The 13,514-nt window shown below is 44.1% G+C and overlaps 1 protein-coding gene across 1 annotated transcript; it reads left to right on the top strand.

The window, feature by feature from the left end:
* Nucleotides 1-2,603: 2,603 nt before the first annotated feature.
* On the top strand, nucleotides 2,604-12,058 carry LOC121813335 (NACHT, LRR and PYD domains-containing protein 3-like). The gene is made up of 5 exons (XM_042217046.1): nucleotides 2,604-2,616; nucleotides 2,756-2,846; nucleotides 5,815-6,097; nucleotides 9,177-11,024; nucleotides 11,380-12,058. The coding sequence occupies exons 3-4, from the start codon at nucleotides 5,824-5,826 to the stop codon at nucleotides 10,439-10,441; spliced, it is 1,539 nt and encodes a 512-aa protein (XP_042072980.1). The 5' UTR covers nucleotides 2,604-2,616; nucleotides 2,756-2,846; nucleotides 5,815-5,823; the 3' UTR covers nucleotides 10,442-11,024; nucleotides 11,380-12,058.
* The last annotated feature ends 1,456 nt before the right edge of the window (nucleotides 12,059-13,514 follow it).

Raw genomic sequence — 13,514 nt, 5'->3', positions numbered from 1 at the left:
GGGCCCTCTGACCACCACCAGTAGGCAACGGGTGAAGTGTCTTGCCCAAGGACACAACGACCGAGACTGTCCGAGCCGGGGCTCGAACCAGCAACCTTATGATTACAAGGCGAAAGCCCAACTCTTGAGCACTCAAGGTGTTCATAACACAGACACACTGAGGGAGATAGTGGTGGAGGATACACGAGGAAAGCTGAGTTTTGGACTCAGATCATTAAAATGAGACTACGCTCGACCTCCTGCTGTACCGTTCTCAGCCAGGACGAGTTTCTACGTTGTGATGTGACTCCCTTCGCTTCCTCAACACTGAGCTCCATCATTTGTTTTTAGCAGTGAACATGATGAACATGGATGGACCTGAAATGCAGGTGTGACCGAAGTGCAGACTTGAACTGTTTAGTAATCACAGACGTTTTTAGTGCACGGTCTCAATTTTCAGAGGCTCTGAAGTAACAGGACAAACTCACATCATTTAAACACGACTGTCTTTCATACTTGGATCAAAACTGTGTCTGCAGCATGTTAAGCTGCTGGTTGTGGTCTGAGATCACTGATGCTGACAGTGCTGTGGAAACCAGTCTGCCCACAGCAGGTCTCATTACTGTTAACAGGGTGCTGGAATAATCCAACAGGAAAATCCAGGCGAGCGCTCACTGAAGTCGGACTCTACAGATATTTATGACTCTAAAAATAAATATCTCTTGTATGCAGGGCTCTAGACTAACTTTTTGCCATGGGCGTGCCGGCACAAAAGTTAGGCGCACACAAATTTTATAATAATTGATATAATATAATGTGTTTTTCTGGATACATGGTGCTTTTTCAGCATTCAAAGATTGATGACACCGTGTCAGAGCACTGGCTATGAATTTCAGAAGCATCAGGCCTTAACTTAACAGAAAAGTTAGCAATAGTTCTTTTCCTATCACAGCTACATCCACTTCTGTCCTGCCTAGGCTGCTCACTAGGCTGGGTATCATCACTGATTTCTATAATCCATTCGATTCAACTTAGCCTCAGACAGTCAGAAATATTATAATTCTGATCATTTATCAGCACTGACTTCATCAGAATTGTGAACATCACAGCAGAGGCCTTTGTGTGAAAGTAACTGAGAATAAAACAGAAAAACATGAAGGAGATTTTCCTGGTCTGGCTTTTTATAGCAGATAACCTTAAAAATATTCTACAATGTTCTGCATATAAAGTTTAAATTTCTTCAGTATTGAACAACAGAAAAAATAGGCTTTCTTGTCCGAGGTCATTTAAGTGAAAAAAGAAAAAGACAGCAGCCACAGCGCTGTAAACAACGGTAGACTGGTGGGTAATAAGCGAATGAATAATACAGAAAACAGAGATTGGAGACGGGAAACTGTTCTTGAAGTACAGAGAGAGAGAGAGAGAGAGCTAGCTGTGCATGGATGTGATTTTAATAGTCGTGGAAGCAAAACAGCAAAATTCATGACGACATTGATCAAATGTGAAGCGCAGTTTGCTGCTTCTTTTGCTGCTGGCTCGGTGAATTTTGGTTGGAGAGACAAAACCTGCAGCTCAGAATCAGCGCAAAAAGACGTAAACACAGCGCGGACCGGACGCATCAGGATCGCTGAGCTCCGACAGCGTGTCCGTCTGCGGGCCGTCGGGTGAGAAAGCCGAGAAAGACAAAGCTGATTCTGATGCGTCGGGTCTGTGTTTACGTCTTTGTGTGGAGTCCGTGTACCTGCTCTCATCTGCTGTTTGGTGGTTGTTGAAATGGTTTTGTGAGCTTTAATCTGAGAATCTGGCGTTTCTGGCAAAACACAGTTATATTTAAAAGTCGATTCAGGATTTAATGAATCGATATCGCTTTATTCAAGCTACTCACCTCCCACTTCCACCTGCACTTTCAACTGGACCACGGCCAATCAGAGAGGTCCCGCCCCTGACTATCTCTGATTGGTTTAGTCCACGATAGGGGCAAAATGTGTGTCTGTTGTTGACCACAGGGAAGGTTGCAGATTTTTTTTTTTTTTTGCTACCCGAACAGTTGGTCGCACAGGTGCAACCAAATATTTTTTTTTTAGTCGCACCACTGAAAAATTTGGTTGCATTCTAGAGCCCTGGTATGGTAATAAATGCTGGATGACTGGTGAAAATGTCTGTACTGCAACTCAGCGTTTTAGCTGATGTCTATGTAGTTTGATTAGATCAGATCAGAGTCGATATGATGTAGCAGGAACTCCGTCGTCAGAGTTAAGGACCGAGCAGTAAAACAGCATTTTGTGCGGCACTGTGAAAGGATGTTAATGTTTTTATAATTTCCTGTTTCTTGCGAAGCTGCTGGAAACTTTTTGAGCCAAACCACAGGTTTTTCACTTCATCTCAGTATCTTCGATGTTCGCCCCCACCTTCACCTGTTCACGACGCGGCTCAGTCACAGATACACTTATGCTAACGCAGAAGGCTGCATGTCAGAGAATAACACAGGATCTGTGTTATCCCGGAGCCTCACTGTGCACTCTGTGTGGTCTGCAGCCTGTCCAAGGTACCTCGCATCAAGTGACAGCAGGGACAGGCTGCGTCCATCTTTTAACTACAGCTGGCTAACCCTCAGCTTGTGTGGCTGAGGTTTAAAGGGTCAGTTCACCTATTTTTTGTGTGAAGCTGCTCAGACAGCATGTGCTACATTTCATGAATCAGCTGTGTTCACACAAGGAAATGATGCACTTCCTGTTTGGTTGTGAAAAAGATGTGATGATATTTCCTCTTTTTTCAGCTCTTTCCTGAAGAGTGGACAGATTGAAATCTCTCTGTCTGCAGCAGGATCAGCGAAGGCTTTGGGGAGGAAGCTGCTGCTGCTTACAAAGGTGTGTTTGTCTGCTATCATCTCAGCTGGTTCACATTTCACCTCAAAGTTTTCACCTTTGCTGTTCTTCCTAACCAGCAGACAGAAGAGAGTCGAACATCTGCTGTAGACCTTTTTGTGCTCTGCTGTCTCAGCTCTTTCTGTGAGTTAGCGCTGTCATCATATCAGGTTTTCACTAAACTGTTAGATTATGCTGAACGTATGTATGCAGAATGTGAGTTGATTTATGGACCAGAGCATTTATACACAGATAACTGCTCAGAGGAGTGGATACAGGTGAGGAATGAAGTAAAACACAGGTGGAAACCAGCTCTCAGGATACAGCAGCACATGCAGTTTTCCATTCAAATGAACTTAAACCTGAATTCAGAGACAGAACTCTGAAAGGTGAGACAGGTGAATGCTGAGGGAACTAAACACAAGAAAAATTAAAGCAGGAACTGAAACTCAGTGACAGACCAAGGATTTTAAAAGGTGCTGTCCATCACAGTGCGAGACATCCTAGAAAGAAGAGCTGGTGACTGGATCCTGGGAGGCTGCTGTGGTCTTAGATTCCCTAGCCACTGAACATTGTTGTCATGTGTTGCATGCTTCTTCTGTATGCTCTTCCAGTATGGCTACAGCCTTGGTGGTACTCTTCTCATATTGCTGCCTTACCACTGAGCGTACACCTTGGATGGTTCAGTTGTTTTTTCCTCCTAGCTTCTGTCTCTCTTGCATACCTCTTCAAGCTGTTGGGCAAGACTGTGAGTCTTTGCTTGGCAGTTTCTAAGGCTTGAGGCATGGGCAGCTTGTTGTACTTTGTAGCAATGATCGGACCCACACGGTGTACTGACGTGTTTTGGGTTTCTTTATTTTTGTTCACCAGTTCGTTCAGGTTAAGGCACAACTCGAGCCAGGAGTCAGCTCCTCTCGCAGCTTCCTCCGCTGCACACACTTTTCCATCAGTCTCTGCCGTCACTATATATAATGAGAGAGTCATTAGTCTCAGCACACACATGTCCCCTATGTGCCCGAGAGCTCACTGCACCACCCATCCACTGCAGCAGGCCAGAGACCACCTCCCTGCCACATACTTCTTAGCAGTGTTGGGAAGGTTACTTTTAAAATGTATTCCACTACAGATTACAGATTACATGCCCCAAAATGTATTTTGTAATGTATTCTGTTACGTTACTCAATGAGAGTAACGTATTCTGAATACTTTGGATTACTTAATATATTATCATGCTTTTTACAACTACATGTCCTATTGCTGTGTGATTTATTACTATTACTGAAGGTTACTCTCCACACCAACACCAACCAGATGTTTAAATCTTAATATAAATGAGTAACAGTAGGTGGACATTAGGTAAGGCTGCACTTTTTGCAGCGATCTCGTGTAGAAAACTATTCCTCGCGTATATAAAACAGGTCCGCGGCTCCGAACCGTAGTAAAGGACCTCTGGCTGATACGTCGGGTTCGTGTCGGGCTCGTAGCTGAAAACTAGCTTTACTTTGTTGTCTGGGTCAAGTTTGCTAGCAGAGACAGAGAGAGGCGTTGAAAGGCTGCTGCAACGGACTTATTGTTTCAGAGGAAAACAGGAACACAGTCGAGTCTTAACAGCTTACTCACAGCTGGACTACACTGCCCATCAGACTACATTCTTTAGGGCGATGCCTGTAACACTCTGCCTATTGCCTTCATATTAAATCATTTTTTGAATGATAATTGAAAACAAATTTCTTCATGCCATTATGCGGGCTGCAAGTAGAGGTGACATGGGCCGTGAGATTGAGACACAGGCATTAGAGCAGGGGTGGGCAACTCCAGGCCTCGAGGGCCGGTGTCCTGCAGGTTTTAGATGTGTCCTTGATCCAACACAGCTGATCCAAATGGCTAAATGACCTCCTCAACATGTCTTATAGTTCTCCTGAGGCCTGGTAATGAACTAATCATTTGATTCAGATGTGTTGACCCAGGGTGAGAAAAACCTACCTCTACATTAGAGCCTCTTAATGTGTGTTTTGTTTGGGTTTCCACCGGCGTGGAATCACCAAAAATAGAGAGGGCATAGCCGAACATATGAAACAGGAAAAGACCGCCGTGTAATCCCTTTATTTCAACAAAGTAACTGTATTCTGAATACCACCTTTTTAAACGGTAACTGTAACGGAATACAGTTACTCATATTTTGTATTTTAAATACGTAACGTCAGTACATGTACTCTGTTACTCCCCAACACTGCTTCTTAGGCACGTCTTTCTTCATCACACCTTTCTGAAGCTCAGATAGTTGGCTAACTTCCCTCCATGCTGCCTTCATCTTGACTTCTAGTCTCCTTCTCTATGGAGGGTACTGCTCCTTGTGGCTGTTCATCTTTTAGACTTAGACTTAGAGACTTAGAGCTTTTTATTGTCATTGTGCAGTTTCTTGCACAGCGAAATTGGGTAGCTAGACCACAAAGGTGCTAAAGTAAGAATGGAAACCAATATACAACGAAGGTGGAAAATAAATAAATAAATAAATAAATAAATAAATAATTAAATAAATAGAATAAAATAAAAAACAGTGTATATGTATACATATGTGAGTGGAACTATATACATGGTGTATGTGTAACAGACTGGGACCAAAATAATTGCACATTTTTTAGCCAAGCATCTTAGTGACCACTGCTACTATGATGTAGATCAGCTGGTTGGTTTTGGTGATGGTCACAGTAGGGATTGTCTGTGATGATGTAATCTTTTAGTATACCAGAGGGTACTTCACATAGTCTTGGCAGTCTCTCAGGTCAGCTGCTCTCACGTTCAATGCCTTCAATGCACCAGTTGCTCTTGGGGCTTGGTACCCAATCTAGGAGGGTGGGGATGATGATAACTATCCTCCATCTGACGTCCTGGCTTCCCTTTGCTGTAACATTTGTGTTGTACCTCTTTGATCTCTACTTTTCAGCAGAAAATATTCTATTCTATACTTCAGGGAGCTGTGATGACACCAGAGGATCTCTTAAACACCTTAGATGATTTGGGAGATGGGGAGTTCAAAAAATTCAAATGGTTCCTACAGCAGGCCGACATCGTTCAAGGCCTCCCAACCATCAAGAAAAGCAGACTAGAGATGACAAACAGGTGGGACACTGTGGACCTGATGGTGCAGACCTACAGACTTCCTGGAGCTGTGAAGGTGACCAGGAAGGTTTTAGAGCGGATCAGCAGGAATGACCTACTGCTCAGTTTGTCTGCCAGCAGGTCCAGACCAGAAGGTGAGTCACAGGAAGACATAAACAGGAAGTCATTGCAGTCTGACAAAGTTTTGGAGGCAACAGGTAATATTGGTGTAATGTTCATATTCTGTTTGTCTGTCAGTCAGTGTACATTAGCGAAGCTGTGTGTCACTGCTTTGTAGCTGGTGTGTTTGCGGAGCGATCCCAAAAACAGACACGGCAGCGTAAACTCAGTATAACCGAAGCCGAGCTCTTTATTTGGCTGAAAATACCTGAATATAAAATGAGGCAAAGCGAGCTGGGGAAAAAAGCTCAACTAAAACCTAAACTGGGAATAAACTAAGATCAACTATGACGAGAAAGCACGAACATTAACATGAATCTGAAAAGGTGCATGTGGAACAATGATGTGAACCCCCGGTACTTTTAAAATGTATTCCACTACAGATTACAGATTACATGCCCCAAAATGTATTTTGTAATGTATTCTGTTACGTTACTCAATGAGTATTCTGAATACTTTGGATTACTTAATATATTATCAAGCTGTCTACAACTACATGAATGTCCTACTGCTGTGTGATTTATTACTATTACTGAAGGTTACTCTCCACACCAACACCAACTAGATGTTTAAATCTTAATATAAATGAGTAACAGTAGGTGGACATTAGGTAAGGCTGCACTTTTTGCAGCGATCTCGTATAGAAAACTATTCCGAGCATATAGCCCCTTTAGGGCGATGCCTGTAACACTATAATTTTTTGAATAATAATTTTAGAAAATATTTCTTCACGTCATTATGCGGGCTGCAAGTAGAGGTGACAAGGGCCGCGGGATGGAGACCCCGGCATTAGTGCCTCTTAATGCGTGTTTTTTTTTGGGGGGTGGGTTTCCACCAGCGTGGAATTACCAGAAATACATAGGGCATAGCCGAACATATGAAACAGGAAATGACCGTCGTGTAAGTCCTCTATTTCAACAAAGTAACTGTATTCTGAATACCACCTGTCACGGTACTGGGTTGTGTGACCCAGTTTGTGGGTTTTTAATGTATCATTTTGTATTCACTGGACAGAGGTTTCAGTTTGGCTCATCTAGTTAATTTCCAGGTTGCGGTTTAGTCCTTTGTTTCTTAAATTTCTTTTGCCATCTCCCCCTGTACTCAGTCTCACTGGTTCATGCGCCTACCTGTCATGTCTGTGTGGCTCTTGTCAAGTTTGTGTCTTATCTATGTCTCCGTGTTTCCTGTTTTATTTTGAAAGAGTCTGGTGTTCTTTGTTCATTGCATTTAGTTTTACTCTCCCCTGTGTTGTCATCATGTTTCATTCTAGTCAGCTGTGGCCTCATGTGTCTCCACTTCCCCTGATCACCTCATGTGTGTATTTAAGTCCTCAGTCTTCCTGTGTTCATCGTCGTCCCGTCTGATTCACCCACCCTGTTATTCTAGCTGCGCGTCATGATTCTAGCCTGCAAGATTCGGTATCGGACATGTTCATAGTCACTTGCTCCAGTCATGTTTTCCTGCACCTTCATGTGCCAGCACTGAGATCTTGTTCATAGTTTTCCATGTTGTGTTCATAGTCAGTTCATAGTACTTCGTTATAGTTCAGTCCTCAGTCCTAGTCTTCGTTCATGGTCCTCGTTCATAGCCTTTCGTTTCTCCCAGTTTAGGTTCTTAGTTTTGTCATTGCCGTAGTTTGTTGTTTGTTATTTTGCCTTCTGTATCAGCCCCTAATAAAGGCTCACTCCGGGCTATCAACACCTACGCCCTCCCCCCTGCTGGGATAAAAAGTTGACCACAAGAGGAGATAGAAGCCACTTACATACAGACGATGAAGCTCCGGACCATGCATGGGGGTTTCACCCCAAGTCCAGCACCCTGAGGCTGTACGCTAAGTGGAAGGAAGGAGGCCGGGGACTTGTAAGTGTCAGTAACACAGTCCAGGATGAGACAACAAACATCCATGATTACATCAGGAAGATGGCCCCAACCGACCGTGCGATCAGTTAATACCTCAGGCAGCAGAAACCCAAAAAAGAGGAGGAACCATCATGGAAGGACAGGCCCCTGAATGGTATGTACCACCGGCAGATAAAAGAGGTGGCTGACATCCAGAAATCCTACCAGCAGCTGGACAAAGCTGGACTGAACAAGCTCTGGAACAAGCTCTGAGCACAAGATCCATAGAGGCTGGGGTCTATCACACCAGGCAAGACCCCAGGTGCAGGCTGTGTAAAGATGCCCCTGAGACAATCCAGCACATAACAGCAGGGTGCAAGATGCTAACACATGGCGGATCACTCAGTGATATCTGGCCTTACAGATACCACCTTCCTGGTTGAGAACCATGGCCTCTGACCTGAGGGTGATGATTCTCATTTGACATGTTTCACACTCAGAAACCACCCCAGTACAAGCTGAAGGTTATTGCTCAATGAAACCACCAAAACCACATCTCCAAAGGTGGATTCTGTTAATCTGGACGTAGCGTTTTCAGTGGGAGAAACGTTTCGTCACTCATCCAAGTGACTTCTTCAGTCTCAGCTGACTGCAGGTTTCTTATATACACCACATTTGCATAATGACGGAAACCAGCCCACTGAAGGAACAATGGGCGGTGAGGTCAGTTCCTTCAACATGATTATGCAAATTCTCATGACCATTTATCAACAACCACTGATCAAAAACCACTGATCAATGGTCTTTGGTCTCCATTTGACGCAATGCATTATCAGGGACACAACACTGTCAGCAGCTTTTCGCAGTCATCCTTTCAAGCTGGTTCTGAAGACTAGGGGACTGTCTAGCCTGCTCACACTTTTAAAAATAAACCACGAACCTGCTTGAATAACTTTTTATCTATATATTCAGAGTGGAATTTATTTTTATTGAGTCATTATGGCTAAAGTAGAGCTTCTAAGGCAGTTATAAATGTATTTCTGTGAGTGTCTTCAGTCAAACATTAACTTCCAATTATGAAAGTTATAATGTTTCCTGAAGAAATGCATGAAGCATTATCTTGAGACAATATTTCACCCTGAAATCCATGTGTTTCTAACATTAACATGGGTATTTGTAGACACAGGTTTATAATTTGTTACTTGTTTGATACAGATATGGTGGTTCCAGTACCAGAGCCTCGCCCCATCATGTTTTACAAGCAGATGCTTCAATCAAACTTCCAGGACAAGTTCATGTGCGCACAAGAAGGGTGGACAGAAGATAAATTGCATCTAACTGATATCTACACAGAGCTGTACATCACAGCTGGGTATGATGTACATATCAACACACAGCATGAGGTCCGGCAGATTGAGAAAGTATGGAAGCCAGCAGAGCCAGAGAAACCTATTAGACCCACAGACATGTTCAAACATCCTTCAGGAGACTACAGACCCATCAAAACAGTGATGACCAATGGAATCGCAGGAATTGGAAAAACTTTCCTTGTCCAGAAGTTTGTTTTGGACTGGGCTGAACAAAGATCCAATCAAGATGTGCATCTGATTTTCCCCTTCACCTTCCGTCAGCTGAATCCTCTGAAGGGAGAAAAGTTCAGTTTGGCAGAGCTCATTCATGAATGCATCCCAGAAACTGTAGGCATCCCACAGGAGGCTCTTAATTACATCTTTACAGATGTTCAGTCATCAGGAATCACCAACTATGACAAGAGTAAATTCAAACTTCTGTTTGTGTTTGATGGGCTGGATGAGAGCCGCCTTCATCTCGACCTTCATTCTGAAGCCATTCGCTCTGTCGATGTAACAAAGGCAACTAAAACAGATGTCCTGCTGAGGAAACTCATCAATGGGAAACTGCTACGCTCTGCTCGCATCTGGGTAACCACACGGCCTGCAGCGGCCAATCAGATCCCTCGAGAGTTTATCAGCAGTACAACAGAGGTCAGGGGGTTCACCGACCCACAGAAAGAGGAGTACTTCAGGAAGAGATTCAAAGGTAAGGAGGAGGCTGACAAACTCATCTCCCATATCAAAACAACAGGAAGCCTCCACATCATGTGCCACATCCCAGTCTTCTGCTGGATCACTGCTACAGTTCTGGAGGATGTGTTGAAAACCAGAGAGGGAGGAGAGCTGCCCAAGACTCTGACTGAGATGTACGCAGAGTTCCTGGTGTTTCAGATTGATCGGACAAAAGAAAAGTATGGCCCAGAGAAGAGCATTCAATACATTAAGTCATTAGCAAAACTGGCCTTTGAGCAGCTGGAAAAGGGCAACCTGATCTTCTATGAGAAGGATCTGAGACAGAGCGGCATTGATTTCAGCGAAGCCTCGGTGTGCTCAGGAGTGTTCACAGAGATCTTCAAAGAAGATCGAGGAAGGAAAGGGAAAGACAAGATGTTCAGCTTCGTCCATTGAGCGTTCAGGAGTTTCTGGCTGCTCTTTATGTGAGGATGTCGCTTAATAACAGTAACATAAATGTGATGCCTTTACCACAGCCCTCAATGCGCAATCTTCAACTGCTTTTAAGTAAAACATCTTCAAAGAAGATCCACAGGATTTCCATTGACAGGGCCTTACAGAGTCCAAACGGACATCTGGACTTGTTCCTTCGCTTCCTCTTGGGTCTTTCACTGCAGACCAATCAGGATAAACTACAGAGCCTACTGAAAAAAACAGACTGTCGGTCAAAAACCAACCAGAAAACAATCCAATACATCAAGGAGAAGCTCAGTGAGAATCTGTCTCCAGAGAGAAACATTAATCTTCTCCACTGCCTGAATGAACTAAATGATCGTTCTCTAATAGAGGAAATCCAACAGTATCTAAGTTCAGGAAGCCTCTCCACATATGAACTTTCTCCAGCTCAGTGGTCAGCCTTGGTCTTCATCTTACTGTCATCAGAAGAAGATCTGCATGTTTTTGACCTGAAGAAGTACTCTGCTTCAGAGGAGGCTCTTCTGAGGCTTTTGCTAGTGGTCAAAGCCTCAAAAACAGCTCTGTAAGTACATAGATAACAAGAATTAGAAAATGTCTTAAAACACCATGATTGTTCACTAAACACTAAACTAAACAAAACCAGTGATTTGATAATTGTGAAAACAAATCAACACATTAAACCACCAGCAAAATTAACTACTGGTTTGCAACTTTGTTTATAGAAAGCTTTAAATATTTTGGTCAGATTATTAACTTTGGATAATGGAATCTAAAATTCCTATGGAAATTTAAAGTAGTGTTATTAAACTGTTTGATCCTGCAATCAACCATTCTTGTATCTGAAAAAGTAAAACCTCTTTGGAGGTCTTTTTTTTATACCCCAAAATGTTACAAATATTTTGTTAACTCATTTCAAGGCTGAGCAGCTGCAATTTGTCAGAAAGAACCTGTGAAGCTCTGTCTTCGGTACTAAGCTCACAGGTCTCCAGTCTGACAGAGCTGGACCTGAGTAACAATGACCTGAAGGATTTAGGAGTGATGCTGCTATCATCTGGATTGGAAAGTCCACGCTGTGCAATGAAAATTCTCAGGTAAAGTTTTAACGTCTGTCGAAGTTTAATTTTGTTTCGGCAAAGACTGTTTCTTCACATCACGATTTCTGTCCAAACTATTATATACCGAATGTATGATAAAAGCAGTTGACTCTCTGCATTGTTTGGATGGAGAGATCAGCGCTGAGGCTGCTTCTGCTGCTTCTGCTGCTTCTGCTGCTTCTATTGCTGTCTGGCGTAGCCCAGGTGGTGGCTCTCAGTCTGCCCGCGGCAGCGAGTGATTGTGGACAGTTGGAAAAGGAGGTACCAAATTCAAACATTGCTGCCTCCCTCCATTGTGATGACCATCTCGCACAAAAGCAGATGTTGCTGCACACAAAAGCACACAAGACAGGGGGTGGCTGTAGCTCAGGAGGTAGAGCAGGTCAGCTGCTCATTGGAAGGTTGGTGGTTTGATCCCTGGCTCCCCTAGTTTGCATGTCAAGTATCCTTGGGCAAGATACTAACCCCAACTTGCTCTCAGATGCATCTATCGGAGTATGAATGCGTATGAATGATAGTTTAAACCCTTAGCAGTCCTATTAGTCCCCTAAACCATCCAATGTCCCGTGGGCGGTACGTCCGACTGCTAACAGTTTAAAAAAAGCACTCACCGTATAGTGTGTATGGGGTGAATGCGGCGTGTTGTAGAGAGTGCTTTGAGTACTCCAGGAGAGTAGAAAAGCGCTATATAAGAACCAGTCCATTTACCATTTACCTAATTGGCGGAAATGTTGAAGCTGGGAGTAGTAGAAGAGTCACACAGCGCTTGGTGTAGCCCCATAGTTATGGTAGTGAAGAAACACGGGTCTATACGGTTCTGTGTAGACTATCAGAAGGTGAATAAAGTGTCACAGTTTGATGCTTATCCCATTCCCCGGGTCAACAAGCTCCTGGACTGGTTAGGCAGTGCTCGCTTTTTCACCACACTGGATTTAACCAAGGGCTACTGGCAGATTGCCTGTTCTGCAGAGTCCAAAGATAAGACAGCCTTCTCCACTCTGTCACAGTTCCGTTCAGGTTGTTCAGAGCCCCTGCCACTTTCCAACGCCTCGTGGGCCGGGTGCTGCGGCCGCAATCACAGATGCGCCATGGTGCTGTTGGCCAATATGGTGCTTGCTGAAACTGTGCTACTGTTTTCTGGCAGTCAGAGAGAAGGAAAGCAGGAGTGTGAAGGTGAGAGTAGGGATTTTGAAGTAGCGGCTATGACAGGTAAATGGAGAGCTGGCTGATAATATAAAGAGAGGGCAGGTGCCCACCAGCGTGCAGCCTGTTACAGTCGCTCCTGCTTTTCTCTTAGTTTAGCTCTTTTTTCTTACGTATTCTTTTTTTTTCTGACTTGTATTTTCCTCCGTTTTCTATCTCTTACTCAATCATGTGGATTGAGAGAGTTTTTGTTCTTCTGCTGGCCGTGGAACTGTTACTTTTATCAAGGAACGGGACCGCGGCACATCTCTCTACACTCACGGACTGTTTACTCCAGAGATCAGCTGATCGCCCTGATGCCGGCCGGCTCGCTGGCCAGGCCCGCAGAAGTACCAGCTGAAATTTGGAGGAAAACACATCGGGGATGCAGAGGTCAAGGACAGAAGAGAAGAAAAAAGGGACGGTGAGACAGCGGAGGCTCGAAGCGAGGAGGAGGTTTAAACCGTGTCTGCCGTCTATCGTGATGGGTAATGTGCGATCGTTGGCAATTAAAATCGACGAGCTCTCAGCACTGGTACGGAGTCAGAGGGAATACCGAGAGTGTAGCCTGATGTGTTTCACCGAATCATGGCTGCACCAGGACATTCCCGATGAGAATGCTTCCGTGGAAGGCTTCCACACTGTTCGAGCAGACAGGGACAGCATCGCTAGCGGTAAGCGGAAAGGAGGTGGGCTTGCTGTTCTAGTTAACAACCGGTGGTGTAACCCTGCCAACATAACAATCAAAGAAAGAGATTTGTTGCCCGGACACTTGA

Source organism: Haplochromis burtoni, unplaced genomic scaffold (genome assembly GCF_018398535.1).
Source record: "Haplochromis burtoni strain Fernald_Lab_line unplaced genomic scaffold, NCSU_Asbu1 Contig_1555, whole genome shotgun sequence".
In the NCBI taxonomy this organism is placed as follows: domain Eukaryota; kingdom Metazoa; phylum Chordata; class Actinopteri; order Cichliformes; family Cichlidae; genus Haplochromis; species Haplochromis burtoni.
This window is presented reverse-complemented; position numbering and strand designations above follow the sequence as displayed.

Coding starts and splice junctions, on each gene's coding strand:
- LOC121813335 (XM_042217046.1), top strand. CDS start 5,824: ATGACACCAGAGGATCTCTTAAACACCTTAGATGATTTGGGAGATGGG. Junction 6,098..9,176: donor CAGCAGGTCCAGACCAGAAG/GTGAGTCACAGG, acceptor TGTTTGATACAG/ATATGGTGGTTCCAGTACCA.